The sequence below is a fragment of the Scleropages formosus genome, chromosome 9 (assembly GCF_900964775.1).
Source record: "Scleropages formosus chromosome 9, fSclFor1.1, whole genome shotgun sequence".
Taxonomy (NCBI): Eukaryota; Metazoa; Chordata; class Actinopteri; order Osteoglossiformes; family Osteoglossidae; genus Scleropages; species Scleropages formosus.
The window spans coordinates 3,253,821-3,267,887 of NC_041814.1; the positions used below are offsets into that span (position 1 = coordinate 3,253,821).

The 14,067-nt window shown below is 39.9% G+C and overlaps 1 protein-coding gene across 3 annotated transcripts; it reads left to right on the forward strand.

Annotated features, from left to right (window-relative positions):
- Positions 1-716: 716 nt before the first annotated feature.
- yju2 (YJU2 splicing factor homolog) lies at positions 717-8,889 on the forward strand. 3 transcript variants are annotated; one of them, XR_001964957.2, is made up of 9 exons: positions 717-832; positions 1,596-1,696; positions 2,247-2,391; positions 2,982-3,116; positions 3,254-3,435; positions 4,081-4,237; positions 4,970-5,144; positions 5,832-6,485; positions 6,584-8,889. XR_001964957.2 is itself a non-coding variant. In XM_018728041.2 (8 exons), the coding sequence occupies exons 1-8, from the start codon at positions 809-811 to the stop codon at positions 5,960-5,962; spliced, it is 1,050 nt and encodes a 349-aa protein (XP_018583557.1). In that variant the 5' UTR covers positions 717-808; the 3' UTR covers positions 5,963-8,889. The 3 variants fall into 3 exon arrangements, 2 of the variants coding, with proteins under 2 accessions (XP_018583557.1, XP_018583558.1); XM_018728041.2 differs by having other exon boundaries at positions 5,832-8,889; XM_018728042.2 differs by having other exon boundaries at positions 5,847-8,889.
- Positions 8,890-14,067: the final 5,178 nt, after the last annotated feature.

The window sequence follows — 14,067 nt, forward strand, 5'->3', positions numbered from 1 at the left end:
ATTTACGTTGTGTTCTGCATGCATTCCTTTTTGTTTTTCGGAAACATTTTCAAAAGAGAGTGAAATCCAGGCAACGTGGGTGAAAACCCAATAGTAAATCAAATATTAAATCAGATCAGTGTGACATTAATAATTACAACCTGCCATAAGCATTATGTGTACTGTGGTACACTTTCTAGAATGCAGTGCTGTACTGGTACCTGTTTACCTGTCCAGCGCGAGCTTCTCGCTCTGCCGCAGGTGCGTCTGCGCTCGCCAGAGCTCGAGCCTGTTGCACGCACCTGCCCCTCTGCTCCCACTTCCACCAATCACTAATGAGGAAGCTGCGGGCCTTCCGCTGATTGGCAGCTTCGTCCGTTCCCATTTCTGCCATTACACTGGCTAAAAGCCCTGTGGTGTCCAAAAACGGATCAACAAACTGTAAATACATATTTCTCTGAGAAGTTTATTAAGCTGTAAACTGTGACATTTAACCTTTCTGGAGGAAATGGTGTTTTTTGCAACGTATTCGATATTCGCATGATATTTAACGTTGTATCTGCACTGTGGAATACCTTATGACGTACAAAAGATACCTTATAAATTAAACAGGTAAATAAACAACACATTAAAAGTATGCGGGAGCTATTGAAGAAAAGTAAAGATGCTCCTCCAATCCCCACGTGACAAAGGGGCGGCGCATTGTAACCGGATGTTGACACGTTTTTTACCGGAAGTGTAACGATTCCTCTCAGAGTGCTGCGGAGGTTACGTTGTGGCTACGTGAAATTTTTGGTTCTTTTTGGGAGCTTTAAAGTTCGTCGAAGAAATGTCGGAACGAAAGGTTTTAAACGTAAGTCTGCTGGGTGGTCTTGTATGCTCATTTTATTTAGCCCTTTTAATTTTTTTTGAGTTTGTAACGCGACTGTTGCTAAAAAACCGAAATAAGGAAGCTGGGCCGAAAATGAACTTGCCGTGACTAAGAGACGAGGAGATCAGTTATTTAGCTCCGTTGCTCAAATTTGTGCAACGATCTAGTTCATTTAAAAAGTTTACATGTGTGAGGCTTCCAGGAAGATAATCGTTGAATTACTGCAGTTTACATGTGCTTTTTTAGCAGACGCAGTTTTCTCCAAGCGACTTCCAATGAACTAGTCAGTGTTATCAGCCCACACACCTAAGTTTCACCACCAGGTGACTTACACTGCTAGATACACTACTTACAATGGGTCACTCATCCATACATCAGTGGAAAACACACACACATACTCTCTCTGTCACTCACACACTGTGGGGGAACCTGAACAGCATGTCTTTGGACTGTGGGAGGAAACCAGAGCACCCAGAGGAAACCCACACAGAGAGAACATGCAAGCTCCACACAGACTGAGCAGGGATCGAACCCACATCCTCTCTCACCACCCAGGTGCTGTGAGACAACATGAATTTTCAGACTATGTGGAGCTGGTTGAGACTTGTGAAGAACTACTGCAAAATGGGCTGCAGAACCACTTACCATGACATGTGGACGTTATTGTATTAGTTATGGTAAATTCAAAGTTCTGGCAGTTATGATTTATTTTTTTTTCCTAATGTACTCTCTTTTCTCCGTGTAGAAATATTATCCTCCAGATTTTGACCCCTCAAAGATCCCAAAACTTAAGCTCCCTAAAGACCGGCAGTATGTTGTGAGGTTGATGGCACCTTTTAACATGAGGTAAGAAGGAACAACTTCACTTTTTATTTAAATCTTCACTAATCCTGAATGTTGGTTAACTGTTTTCGATAAATGGAGTCATAAAAAGCTTTCCTCAATGGAATGAGAACCAAGGACTATTTAAAATGTGGAGATCTGGGCGAACCCACACAGATGGACACCTGTGGTGTGTGTCTTGTTCAGGAAGCACTTCTCAGTATTAATACTGAATAGTGTGCATATTTAACACATTATTTACCATTGAAAGGCTGCACCTTTGGGGGATATGGCGCACTCTACGTGCAATGCATGGCAGTTGTGTTTATACACTCATATGTGGGGAACTGTGCCAGAGATGGATGCAAACAGCACATATTTGAAACTGGAAGGAAACCTGAGTACCCAGAACAGAGTCACCTACACAAACTATGAGTGTCTGTAGTCTCACATCGTGTAGCTCAGATGTGGTCTTTGTCCAGCTTCAATAGTTGAACTGCAATATATGAAAATGTCTTTCCGGTGTAAAAATTATGGAATTAAGACTAAATTGCACACTTCAACTCGCTGTCAGGTGTAAGACATGTGGGGAGTACATCTACAAGGGGAAAAAGTTCAACGCTCGGAAGGAGACTGTTCAGAATGAACTGTACTTGGGACTGCCAATCTTCAGGTTTTACATCAAGTGTACACGCTGTTTGGCTGAGATTACGTTCAAGGTAAAACTACCATTGTATTTCTCATGGTGTCGTACAGCTTGATGTTTGTTTAAGGCTAGTCATTGTGTAATAAGTTGCAAACTTGAATTGAAATCAAAATGTTAAAATGTGGATCTTGTTAGATTTTTAGTTGTGAAGGAATAGTACATGTGCAGTAGGGGATTGAGAAATTCAGACTGGCAGCAAGTGTGGTGCCTGATTTTGTGAAGGTAGTAGTAAAAGGGACTATTTTGAACCAGTGTTTTGGTTGACAAAATGGCAAGAAGAGATATTGGGTAACGTAAAACTTTTTATCACAGTAAGAATGAGAAATCCTGACAGTGTCAGCAGTTACGAACAAATGAAGGTTACCTGACGGGTGGAGATGGAATATGTTAGATTTTGAGATGTTCAGGTGATGTATACCAGGTAGTTGTAAAAGGGGAAGTAACAAAAAAAAAAAATCCTTTAAAATATGAGGGTTTTTATTTTGCTGGAAAACTTAACTGAATATCAGAAGATTTCATGAACTACTTCTACGAACATTTGAATGATGCGATGCAAACAAGGTGGTATAGTGACAGACTGCTTATGGGTGTTTTCTATTGCAGACAGATCCAGAGAATACAGACTATGCAATGGAGCATGGAGCTACACGGAATTTTCAAGCAGAGAAACTGATTGAGGAAGAAGAGAAAAAGATCCAAAGGGAACGAGAGGAAGAAGAGCTCAACAACCCTATGAAGGTTGGATGGCACAGAAATATGAATATTAAACCAAGCTTTAGCATTTTTTTAGTGTAGAAGTCTTCATTTACTACACTCAAGGTACTGAAAGCATAAAAGTTTTGTGCGTGTTTGTGTGTGTATTTATTTTTTAACAGGTTCTTGAAAATAGGACCCGTGACTCCAAAATGGAAATGGAGGTTCTGGAGAATCTGCAAGAGTTGAAGGAACTAAATCAGCGTCAGGCACAGGTTGACTTTGAGGGCATGCTGGGGCGCTATAAAGAGGAGGAAGAACGGGAGAAGGAGAGACAGAAGGAAGAGGATGAGAGGGAGACCTGGTGAGGGGAGAGGATCGAGTTTGGAGGTTCTTTCTGAGGACTTTTGTGTGTGATGCTTTTGTAATGGGTAATGTGCAGTGCTTTTGCACCTTTAATGAGTTTCACACACTCTGTAGGACTAACAAAGGTACAGATGTTTTATTTGGTCAGCAGGTATCCACTGTGGTTAAGAACATGAGTTTCACCCAGTGAATGTCAAAAGTCAGCATACAAGCTTCTGCAAAAAATGTTTTTCAGTTATGATTATAATACTTCTCATTACTTGCTTCTACCTATGAGAATCCAGCTGTATTGTCTGGTTTTAATATTAGGTCATTTTAAGGTTTTAAATATGCTGCCAGCTGCAGCAGGTGAAAAGTTGATATATTGAGAGAATTAGTCTGGCCAACCAAATAAGAAACAAGTTGAGCTGATCAGTTTTGTTCCACAGCTGATTTCAAACAAGCCAAAATTTACTGCAAAAACGAAGTCAGTTGTGTTTGGCAGAAAAGGATTTCCACTATCCTCCTACCTAGCTCTTTCAGTGTAGTAAGATGTGAGTGATATAGGAGCAGATGATCTGTGACAAGTAACAGGTAAATCAGAACTTTAATTAGTAATAAAGAGGCTGCTGTTTGCATGTAATGTATTTTTTGTCACTAACAGGGAGATTCTGGAAAAGGCCCTGGTGAAGAGGTTGAGAGATTCAGACTCAGATTCTGATCAGGAGAGAGAGCAGGGGAAAAGAAAGGCCCGCAGCCATATTGCTGACAAACCTACAGACTTCTTGACCTCAACAGCTGCAAAGACCACAGACACGCAGGTATGTGATGGACATATGTATTTGTAACAAAGGGGTGTGGTGGAATGTCCCCCCAGTATTAAAGCAAACCTAATGGGTCCAGTCCCATACAGTTGTCTCTGCGATAATGTGATAGTTGTCTTCCTATTAAACATCTTGTATAATAAAAATAAGTTTCAGTTGGAGAAATGTGGTTGGGGCAGAATGCATGAAATAATTATCACCTACTAAAACTCCATATCCAAAGTAAATTAGAATTTAATTGGAAAACCCACCAAAACAATCTGGCAAATAAATAATGGAAAAAACTTGAGATTAATGACATTTTATTTGTTTGTTTCTTTGAAAGCACTTAATATTCATCTTGCATTATGGCCTTTCTTTAATTATCTCCAAGAGCCCTGTCACAAAAATGCTTATTTACACTCTTATCACTTCGGTCCTCCATGTTTAACAAAATACAGTAGATTAAAAAAAATTTACATTAAATGCAAGGCAAATTGTTTCTCAAATTGTGTAATTAAAATGCATTATACCAGAACTAAATGACAACTCTTCTAGGTATATATAATGGGAAATAGAGCTTTTGTTTTGTAAGATATCAAGTAATTACTGTGAGAATGAATTATGATGGGATACGTGGCATTTCTGTATTATGTATGCATGTTCATTTTTGTATAAAGAAAAAGTTATGTGGCTGTAACCGTGTTCAGTCTAATGTTGTGAAACATACCTTTCTGTCTATATGTCCAGGCCACCAACTCATTACAAGGAGGTGTGAAACACAGCCATGTGGAGACTTGGGAGAGGAGTGTTGGGGGACTGAATGGGGGTCCACTTGGACAACTGGTGGTGAGGAAGAAACCAGGATCTTCAGCCCCCAAATCTGAAACAGCTACACAACTTACAGCAAAATCTGCACAGTCAAGTGAGGCATTTGTTTTGAGATGTGCCTAAAATGCCAAAATAAATAATTAGTTGTGAAATTGGACATTTCAAACTGTTAAACATTTTTGAATGTTAATTAGTTGATTGAGCTTACTTAACCATTACCCACTGTCTTTAAATATCATGTACTTGTGGGGTTTAAATCAAAACCATTATATATATCAAAATTAATTAGAAAGTGTCTTGTGGGAAAGTGAAGTTTTTGATTAAAAATCCAGTGCTGAACTCAGTGTTTATTTTCAACTGTTCCGGAGAGGTTTTCCCACCAAGTTGTGGCTATTCCCAGCTAAACTGTTTTTGACTGTTTATATAACATTTAAGTGACACATGGCATACAAGTTTCCACCATTTTCTCTTGATTTTAATTTTTTACCTACATTTTAAAGGTGTCTTATTGGAACGTCACATAATCTGTGAATTTTGTTTAGTTTTTTTACCTAGTGGCTGCAGTACAGCTAAACACCACAGTGGGGGGTTTAAATTCCATAATTAGAATCATTTTCTGTTTTCATGGCTGATTCAAAAAGTAATGTATATGAGCACTTTACAAAATGTAGAATTTATTCAGATGTAAATAGGTGAATTAAAGAAATATAATAATTGACTTAAGTAATTAACGTAAGTTAAGTTTTCCTGTATTTTTTTTTCTTGTTTAATTGAGATACAGTTTGTGCTCTTTCAGAAATGGATCCAAAGCCCACTACAAGTCCTGCTAACAACACACAGCCAGTTGCTATGCAGAGTGTCTCATCTTTGAGTCTGCTGGGAGCATATTCAGACACTGATGACAGTGAATAAAAGAGTTGCACTATATAACTCTTGTATTTGTTCAGTTTTGTTAAAAAGAAATGTTTGTGCATGTTTTGGTTGTCCTGGAACATACCTGCATTGTCACCCACTGGAGAAATGTATAGTGACATTTTTAAAATATTCTTTTTTAAAAGTTGAATTAAAAACTGTTTAACACATTATTGTAGAAATAGAATATTTCCCTGCCTTTTAATTTTGTCTATTTGAAAAAGTAACAAATACTGCTTGTATTTTGACCCTAATTCAGTTTTTTTTATGTAACACTTCCAGTTAGATTCAGAATGCAGTTAATATAATTCTGTAAATGTGTAATTCTTTCTTTGTCTTTTGTATCATGAGCTCTGCTGGCTGCTACATGTATTCATTCCTTAGTCTGTGCTTTTTATTTATTTATTTTTGCATTTTCATCTGAACCATTTGATACTCGGAGAGGGAATAGTGGAGGATTAGGTGATGGAGGGGGTTGGTATGACTTCATCCCCTATTTTATCCCCAGGGAGGGGGAAAAACGGTGAGATCATGGCTCTTTTAACAAGGTATTTATGGCTTCTTTATGGCTTCACATGCTTTCGTCTGCATTATTACCCAATCCAATTTTCTTTTCAACAGCTGGGAAAAAGGACATCAGCAGAAGTGTTGGGGACATTTTGCCTACCAGAGGTATTGTAGGCAGGGGAAATTATTCATCTTGTGTCTTCAAGTGAATATCCCTCTTTTGTCCTATACATGTGCTTTGTACTGATTGTGTGCACCTTATTTCAAAAAAGAGTGGACAGTGTCACGGGTGCCTGCGCACATCTGCTAGAGTGCGAGTTCATGTGTGAGAAGTGTTCCATATGCACAGAGGATATCCTCTATCTCCTCTACCCCATTTGCCCACCTCCCTCCTGCTGCTTCCTCCTTTTTATGAGTGACAAACCTGCTAATTAGGGCATGCAAATCAGGAACGAGTGTGCGGAGAACAGGTTTTAAAAAAAAAAAAAAAAAAATAGTTCTGCAATGGGTGAAAAAGGCCTTTGTATTAAGGTACATCTTGCCATATGGTTTTCTTGTTAATCTATGGAGTGATGAAGTGGTTAGTCACATTATTCAGGTTAAATGGATTTCCAAATTGGGCTTGTTAATTAGAAAAAAACAGATGGTAGTCTCCTGTTTTTTTTTTTTTTTTTCTTTTTTTTTTCTTCTTCTTCTTAAAGACTCAACACCTATGAACTATACAATGTTTAAATTTAGAAACTACCCTGTTTGTCTTCCTGCAGTTGTACTTTATATTTCAACAAGGTGTGGGTGAAGTGGTGGAGTCTTACTGGCAAAAAATTACTAGTAAATGGCATAATGAGTAGGGGAAAGATGACAGTTTAGAACATGGAAGCTTGTGTCATCGGGGTTGCAGTCCTTCTGTTGGCTGGTCTTTGTCCTTCATGGTTAGAGCTCCAGGTGGAATGTAAATTGAAGGTTGGACTTTAATGGTTTTGTCATTTTTGTAACAGTGTTGTACAGGGGTGAATCCACTTTATTTTTGCTATGAATTGAAAAGACTTGCTAAGTTTAGGTCTCCATCAGTTTTATCCCAAATTAATACTCAGATATAAATGTGTTCTGTAATTAATATGAAAATGTGAACTGATCTCTAGAACCTTTACTGTGGCTAGAGAGGTATAATTAAATTGTGTTCTGATCTTACAGCAGAACACTTTAGAATAATTATATTATGAACTCATAATAAGCTTTTTCCATTTCCTACACCCCACACCTACTACATCATGCGTAAAGGTCTGCTTAAAATCTTGTGAATCAGGAAGCCCCAAGGAACTGATCATGGCAGTGATCTGAATCTGAAACAACATCTGTAAAAAAGGCAGCTTATTTAGATAGTTATGGCTTAGAATGCAAAGTTTGTGATCTGAAAAGATGTTTTTCAAAACTCATTTTTACCAGTAACTGCAGGGACCGAATTAGCAATGAAAACAAAGAAAACATTTTTAAAATGCTCTTTAGAAATAAGGTTTGAAAGACACCTTTGTTTATTGAAAATTTTGTGTTACGTGAATGAAATATATGAAGTGGCCTGATTTTCAGGACCATCTTGTTTTAATTCAATGAAGTTGACAAGTGCAGGAGTACCAAAGGGGTCTTTCTGGGTTGAAAAAGTCCGTAACAGCTACATAGACGGAAGGAACAAATACGCCCTTTTGTTGTCAGCGAGCGACTGCCTGCTGGGCCTTTCTAGCCCACCCATCAGGGAAGTTACTCTTAACTACATTGTTCAACAATACAGTTTGAGTTGGGAGAGAAACTAGCAAAGACATGATGAAATTTGCAGCAACAAAATGTGGGATAAATGTGCCATTTGAATCCTTTCATACACTCATTAAGCATGGATTTTGGTTTTAAAACCAGATCTGGGAGGAAATATGATGGATCTTCAAAGTGACTTTCAACAAAGCACACATCAAATGTATAGTTTATTGATATTTTTCTTTGCGGGCTCCTTTATTACTCTTCTACTTGATTTGTTACTGATGCCTGTAGCCTGTACTTATTAGTAAGCTGGTGCTTTCTACATACCTGACAAAAATATAGGCTCCTTTTTGTTTAATGGATCTATTTTTGGCCAGACACCTGGTTATCTGTCAACTTTACTTCATCTCCACTACTAACAGCTTTGAATCTAATTTTATATAGAGCTGGTTATTTCCAAGGCTCTCTCCATACTGACCAAAGCTCTTCTCGTTTAACCGAAAAGCTTCCCAAAGCACCTTCCGATTATCTGTAGATGTATTCCCAAACCTTTTAACCTTTCTACCGATCTTACTGAATGGTCACCCCCCCATTGTCCGATTTATTCAATTCAAACTTTTTTTAATGAGATGTATGCATTTTATGTTTTCACTTATGTATAATTTTTTTCCCCTACTGAGCCTCTTCAGCAGGTCATTATATGTGATATATCACTTTCAATCTATGTAATGTGAATAACGAAATAATAAAATTTAAGAAAATGAATGACTGAACAAAGCTTCTTCTGGAGATGGCTAGGCAGTCATAAAATTGGTCCACTTGTCTGACGTGCCCAGCTTGCGAATCACATGAAGACCAGTCCCAACTCCTACATGTTTTCCTTCAGAGGAGGGTAAGGCATCACCATGTCCTGCTTGCACAATGGAGATGAACTGCGGGAAGGGAGTGCCACTGCAAACAAGAACAAGAAGTTTGGGGAGATACTCCACAGACAAATACACAGATGGCTGGAAGGATGACTCTTTTGAGTTATTCTGACAAAGATGTCACTCTTCCTTGTCTCCATGGTAGGCATCAGAGAGTGACCTGAGGGTAACCAGTGACATACTGGTAAGATTATCTCCATGATCCAGTAGTCAAACCTTTAGAGTCACCAGCCCGTGTCATGGCGATTGACTGGATAGGCTAAACTTTTCTCCATCTTCTGCCTTACTACATCATAACACTTTCACTACTTTTTGCTAAAACTAAGCTGACCATAAAAGCATAATTATACCCTTATCCCTTTCATACAAGGTCTGAATTTTCACATCTTATATTAAATTATTTGCTTAATTAATTAAGTGCACATAATCCCCACTGGGCCAGAAGAACAGCCCAGATTTCCTGCATGTCACCAAAAAAGAGAAGGTGACTGCTGCTTAGGAGAGTCTTTTAGCTTATACCTCATCTGTATAAGGTGTGAACAGCTGATTCCTTGTGTTATATTGCATCTACCTTTTCATGTAATTTTTAGCTAATTGTGGGAAAGGAGACGACGGGAAGAACCAAAATCTCAGGTCCTAGCAGCATCATGATTCGATGGTGCACTTACTAGGGGGTCTATACAGTGTTCATACACTATAAGACTGGCACACATTCTTAATCTGCCAATTTTGTCTGACCCTGCTTCTTGTCAGCACATCCTACAAATGCGTTTACTATTGTCTCACGACTTACTGTTGTAAAGGATCACACTGATGGAGAAGCAAACTTTTAAATGCAGAGGACTGACCACACTCACTGTATTTCTTTATTGCTTAAAACAAAAGTCTGAGGGTATTACGGCTAATATCCCGTACATACAGAATACCAATTTAAAAAAAATGTCAGTGATTTCAATAACCTACTAGGGCTGATTGTTACCATTGCAACCCTTACCAGGATAAGTGGGTTGTAAGTGGATGATTGGAATTTATTTATTTAGCTGAACTCTTTGTACAGTTTGACTTACAGGGCAACTAGCAGTATAGCTGTCAGAGCTGCTTCCTTTGGACCCATACCTGGTGGCAGGTTTGAATCCCACTTCCCACTGAAATACTCTTGAGTAAAGTACTAACCTTAAATTGCTCTAGTAAAATGACCAAGCGCTGTATAAATGAGAAAAAATTGTAACCTTACCATTATAAGTTGCTTTAGAGAAAAGCATAAGATAAATGTACAGGCATAATTTTCTACAAGATTGCTTGCAAGGTTACCAAACAACATGTTGAGAACCATCTGCAACAAAATACTGTGGTGCAGCTAAATCCAAATCAGCTTAGCAGAGAAATAAACCATCATTTATCGATTCAAGAAATTTTTTATATACTGCTGTGTAACCAAAACTTTAAAGCGACTCTCATTAAAACAATACTGAACTCATATCAGTGTTCTGCAACACATCCGGGGATAACAAGAATTGAGCTCCACTTTGTTGGTTCCTTCTTTCAAAATTCTCTTTCCACTTGCATTGCTGCTGTCATGAAAATTGATCTGCTGTGCTTACTTTTTATAAAAGGTGACAGGTAACTGTTATATGAAGAGGGAACTGAGCTGGAGGAACACACCTCCGCACTGTAGTCTTCTTCTTGGCAGGCAGATGGGAATGAAATGGATGTAATTATCTCAGAGGAGAAAGTTTGGAGAAACTAAGAAAAGAAAAGGATTTCCTTTGTTGTTAAGTGCTCTTCAGTCAATGTCGACTAGGCGACCACATATACAGAGCATATCCAGAATGTTCTGTCCTCCACTTGTGTCCTTAGGCTGGAGAGAGGTATGTCCATTGTTGCTGTGATTGAGTCCGACCATCTGGTTGCTGGTGACCCTCTTCTTTGCCCTCACCTTTTGCAAGCATTCCCATGAGGAGAGTTCCATCTTTACATTGTGTGTTCAAAGCTTGGTACCAGTCCCATCATTTGTGCTCACACTGAGTTCTGGCTTCATTTCATCAATCTTTAAAGGACAGGATTTAATACCCTCTAAAGCAGAATAAATCATTTATTACATTTATTTACATTTTACATTTATTTAGCAGATGTTTTTCTCCAAAGCGACTTCCAATGGATACTATGTAGTGTTATCAGCCCACACACCTTATTCACCGCAGTGACTTACCTTGCTAGATACACTGCTTACCACTCTATCACTCACACACACACTTATTAAGTACTTAATCCCATGAAGTACTTTCGATAAAAAACTACTGGACATGTTAACTTTTACAGAAAATTCAAAGAAGTTGTGCACAGCGTCAGTAAAGAGCAAGGGGAGTTTCATTAAACGCAATAACTTTTGTATAACCTTAATAATCATCCAAGACAATATACCTGCTAAATAACATAATTCATAAAAAAGCCTACATATACAGCATAAAACAAAGACCTCATATGCAATATGGCTGTTTAGGCCTTTTTAATACTATTTCTTAATTAGAAGCAGCTGCCAGTTTCGCCACATTTGAGACAGCGTGTTGTGTCCTGGTTAGTGTTACTGCAACATGAAGGTTTTTGGTTCGAATCCCACTCCTGCTGTAGTACCTATGTAGTAGGCCTACCCTTGATCCAGGTATTTACCCTGACTTAACACGGTAAGAACACCGTGCTCTATAAATGAGCAAATCATTGTAAAGTTTGTAATAGAACTGTTTATCGCCTTGGACCAAGGCTTAAGATGAATAAAGAACAATAAAGTGCTGTTTGCCAAAAGGATGAAGCCATGACGACACTGTACTTTATTCCTTAACTGCTCCTCGCCAGGGGGTGCAGTGCTGTTCCCTAAAGGTACAGACGGGAATTTACGTCGAATTTTATTTGTGTTCTCTTTTGTCTGACTCGGTTGGGCCGGAGTCTAGTGAAGGAGGAGGAAGCGTGAATCACATGTCCTTCCATTTCTGTCGCTGTCGTGCGCGAAGACCGTTCTTCAACACTTCGGCTATTAAATGTCGGCTAACAGGAACAAGGGAGGGGAGGGGAAAAAACCCCGTGGCCGTTGCCCCTCCCCTTTAAACGGGTGGTCTTGCGCTTACCTCCACTCGCTCGCGCTCGCTCGGCTCTTTCGCTGCGGAATTCGCTGCTGCCTGGACGCGGTCGTTTCGCTGTATCCGTCCGCAGAAACTATCGCAGCGCAGTCAAGTTAGAAGAATCGCTTATTTAGCACGCTGTTTCATTTCGAGATGTTTGGAACGGAGGAGCGGACTACCTACGAATAAGAGGGAGCGAGGCTGGTACGGGAGCGGCGCGTGCTGTCAGCGCGTGAGGGGGACTGTTTTGGAAACACCGTGAGTGGCGCGCGCGCCGCGCGAACTCGCTCTGCTCTGCGAACTCGCACGTGCAGTTATGCGCCGCTGCGTGGATGCCGATGTTTCGCGTTGCCATGGATGAGTACGTTTCTGAAATATCAATACAAGGGGAAAGAACTTTACTTCTGCTGAAATCTTATCTCGTGGGCAGTTGATTAAGATTCAGAAAGCCGCGATCTCAGTTACACCGAGTCGTCGTGTCTTTTTCCGTTATTTCTCCACAACTGATTTAAGCAACAAAACATACTCTTGTATTTTGCGTTTTATAGTTTCATTTTTTTCCTCCATTGTTTTTCTCCGCATGCAAATGAAAACTGGTTGAAAGTGAGTCAAGCGTGCGACATAATGAGAAAGTATCGCATATGAGACTATAAGATCATGCCGACTTATGCCTCAATAGAGTTCGAGTCGAAACATAAGTTAAACTGCTATAAGCATTTTGTTCTTAAATAAACGTTACTTTCGTATCATTTTCTTTCACATTTCCGAGTCTTGCGAATCATGTTTCTGTAATGCGCGGCGTTTAACCCGCTTATTTAATTCGAGAATGAGCGCTGTTGAAAGTGAATTAATAATCAGGTAAGTCGCATTAATCACCACTAATAGGATTTAACGGCGGCAGAATTTAAAAAAAAAAAAAAAAAAAAAAAAGCTTTTTCTCGAAGTGGAAGGAAGGAGCGGGCGTCAGGGGGTAGGAGCGTTCTTGGAAAGAAAGAGCATCTCACAAGGAAAAGGCCAGAGCCAAATATTTTGACAGCCCGTGCTGATATAGAAGCTGCAACAATAGACCGCTTTGCCTGTAAGAAATATTTATCATTTATCGTTCGTTTTTGGCAATAACATTTACACAGTGCCTGGTACTAAATACATGGAAATGCGCTGCAAAGTGGTTCCCAGGCCCCGGGTGCACAGCATGACCGTGTAGCGGAGCCGCGGATCAGTGGCCAGAGAGAGAGAGTGTGTGTGTGTGTGTGTGTGTGTGTGTGTGTGTGTGTGTGTGTGTGTGTGTGTGTGTGAGAGCGCCCTCCGCTAAGAGGAACTATACACGCGCCCCACTCTGTCCGTGTACGATCGTGGACTGCTCGCATGTGCCCATAGAGGGGCAGCCCGTAGGATGCAATAGAGAGACCGTCAACATGATGTACTGATGGACATGCGCTCTCAGAATAGTCCACGTGTGCTCACGGAGACACTGTCCACGCGCGCTTAGGGACCGTCTTCCTGCGCTGCTGGGGAGGCTGGAAACGTCCGTTCCTAGAAACAGTCCTCTTCGACTTCGCGCTGCTGAAACTGCGCACGTGTGCACCAAAAGCGGTTGTGTCCATGATCATGATGATGTGTTGGAGCGCCGCAGATGCGACGGTTACTCAACCGGATTTGGGACGTCGTCGGCGCGCATTTCGGAAGCAAGAGATCTGTTAATGTTTAAGCTCCCACGTGCTTTATTTTTGAACATCTACTGCGTTTGCGTTTACATAACTTGTTGCCTCCCTCCGAGCAACATAAGTGTGTTTTTTTTTTTTTTTTTTTTTTT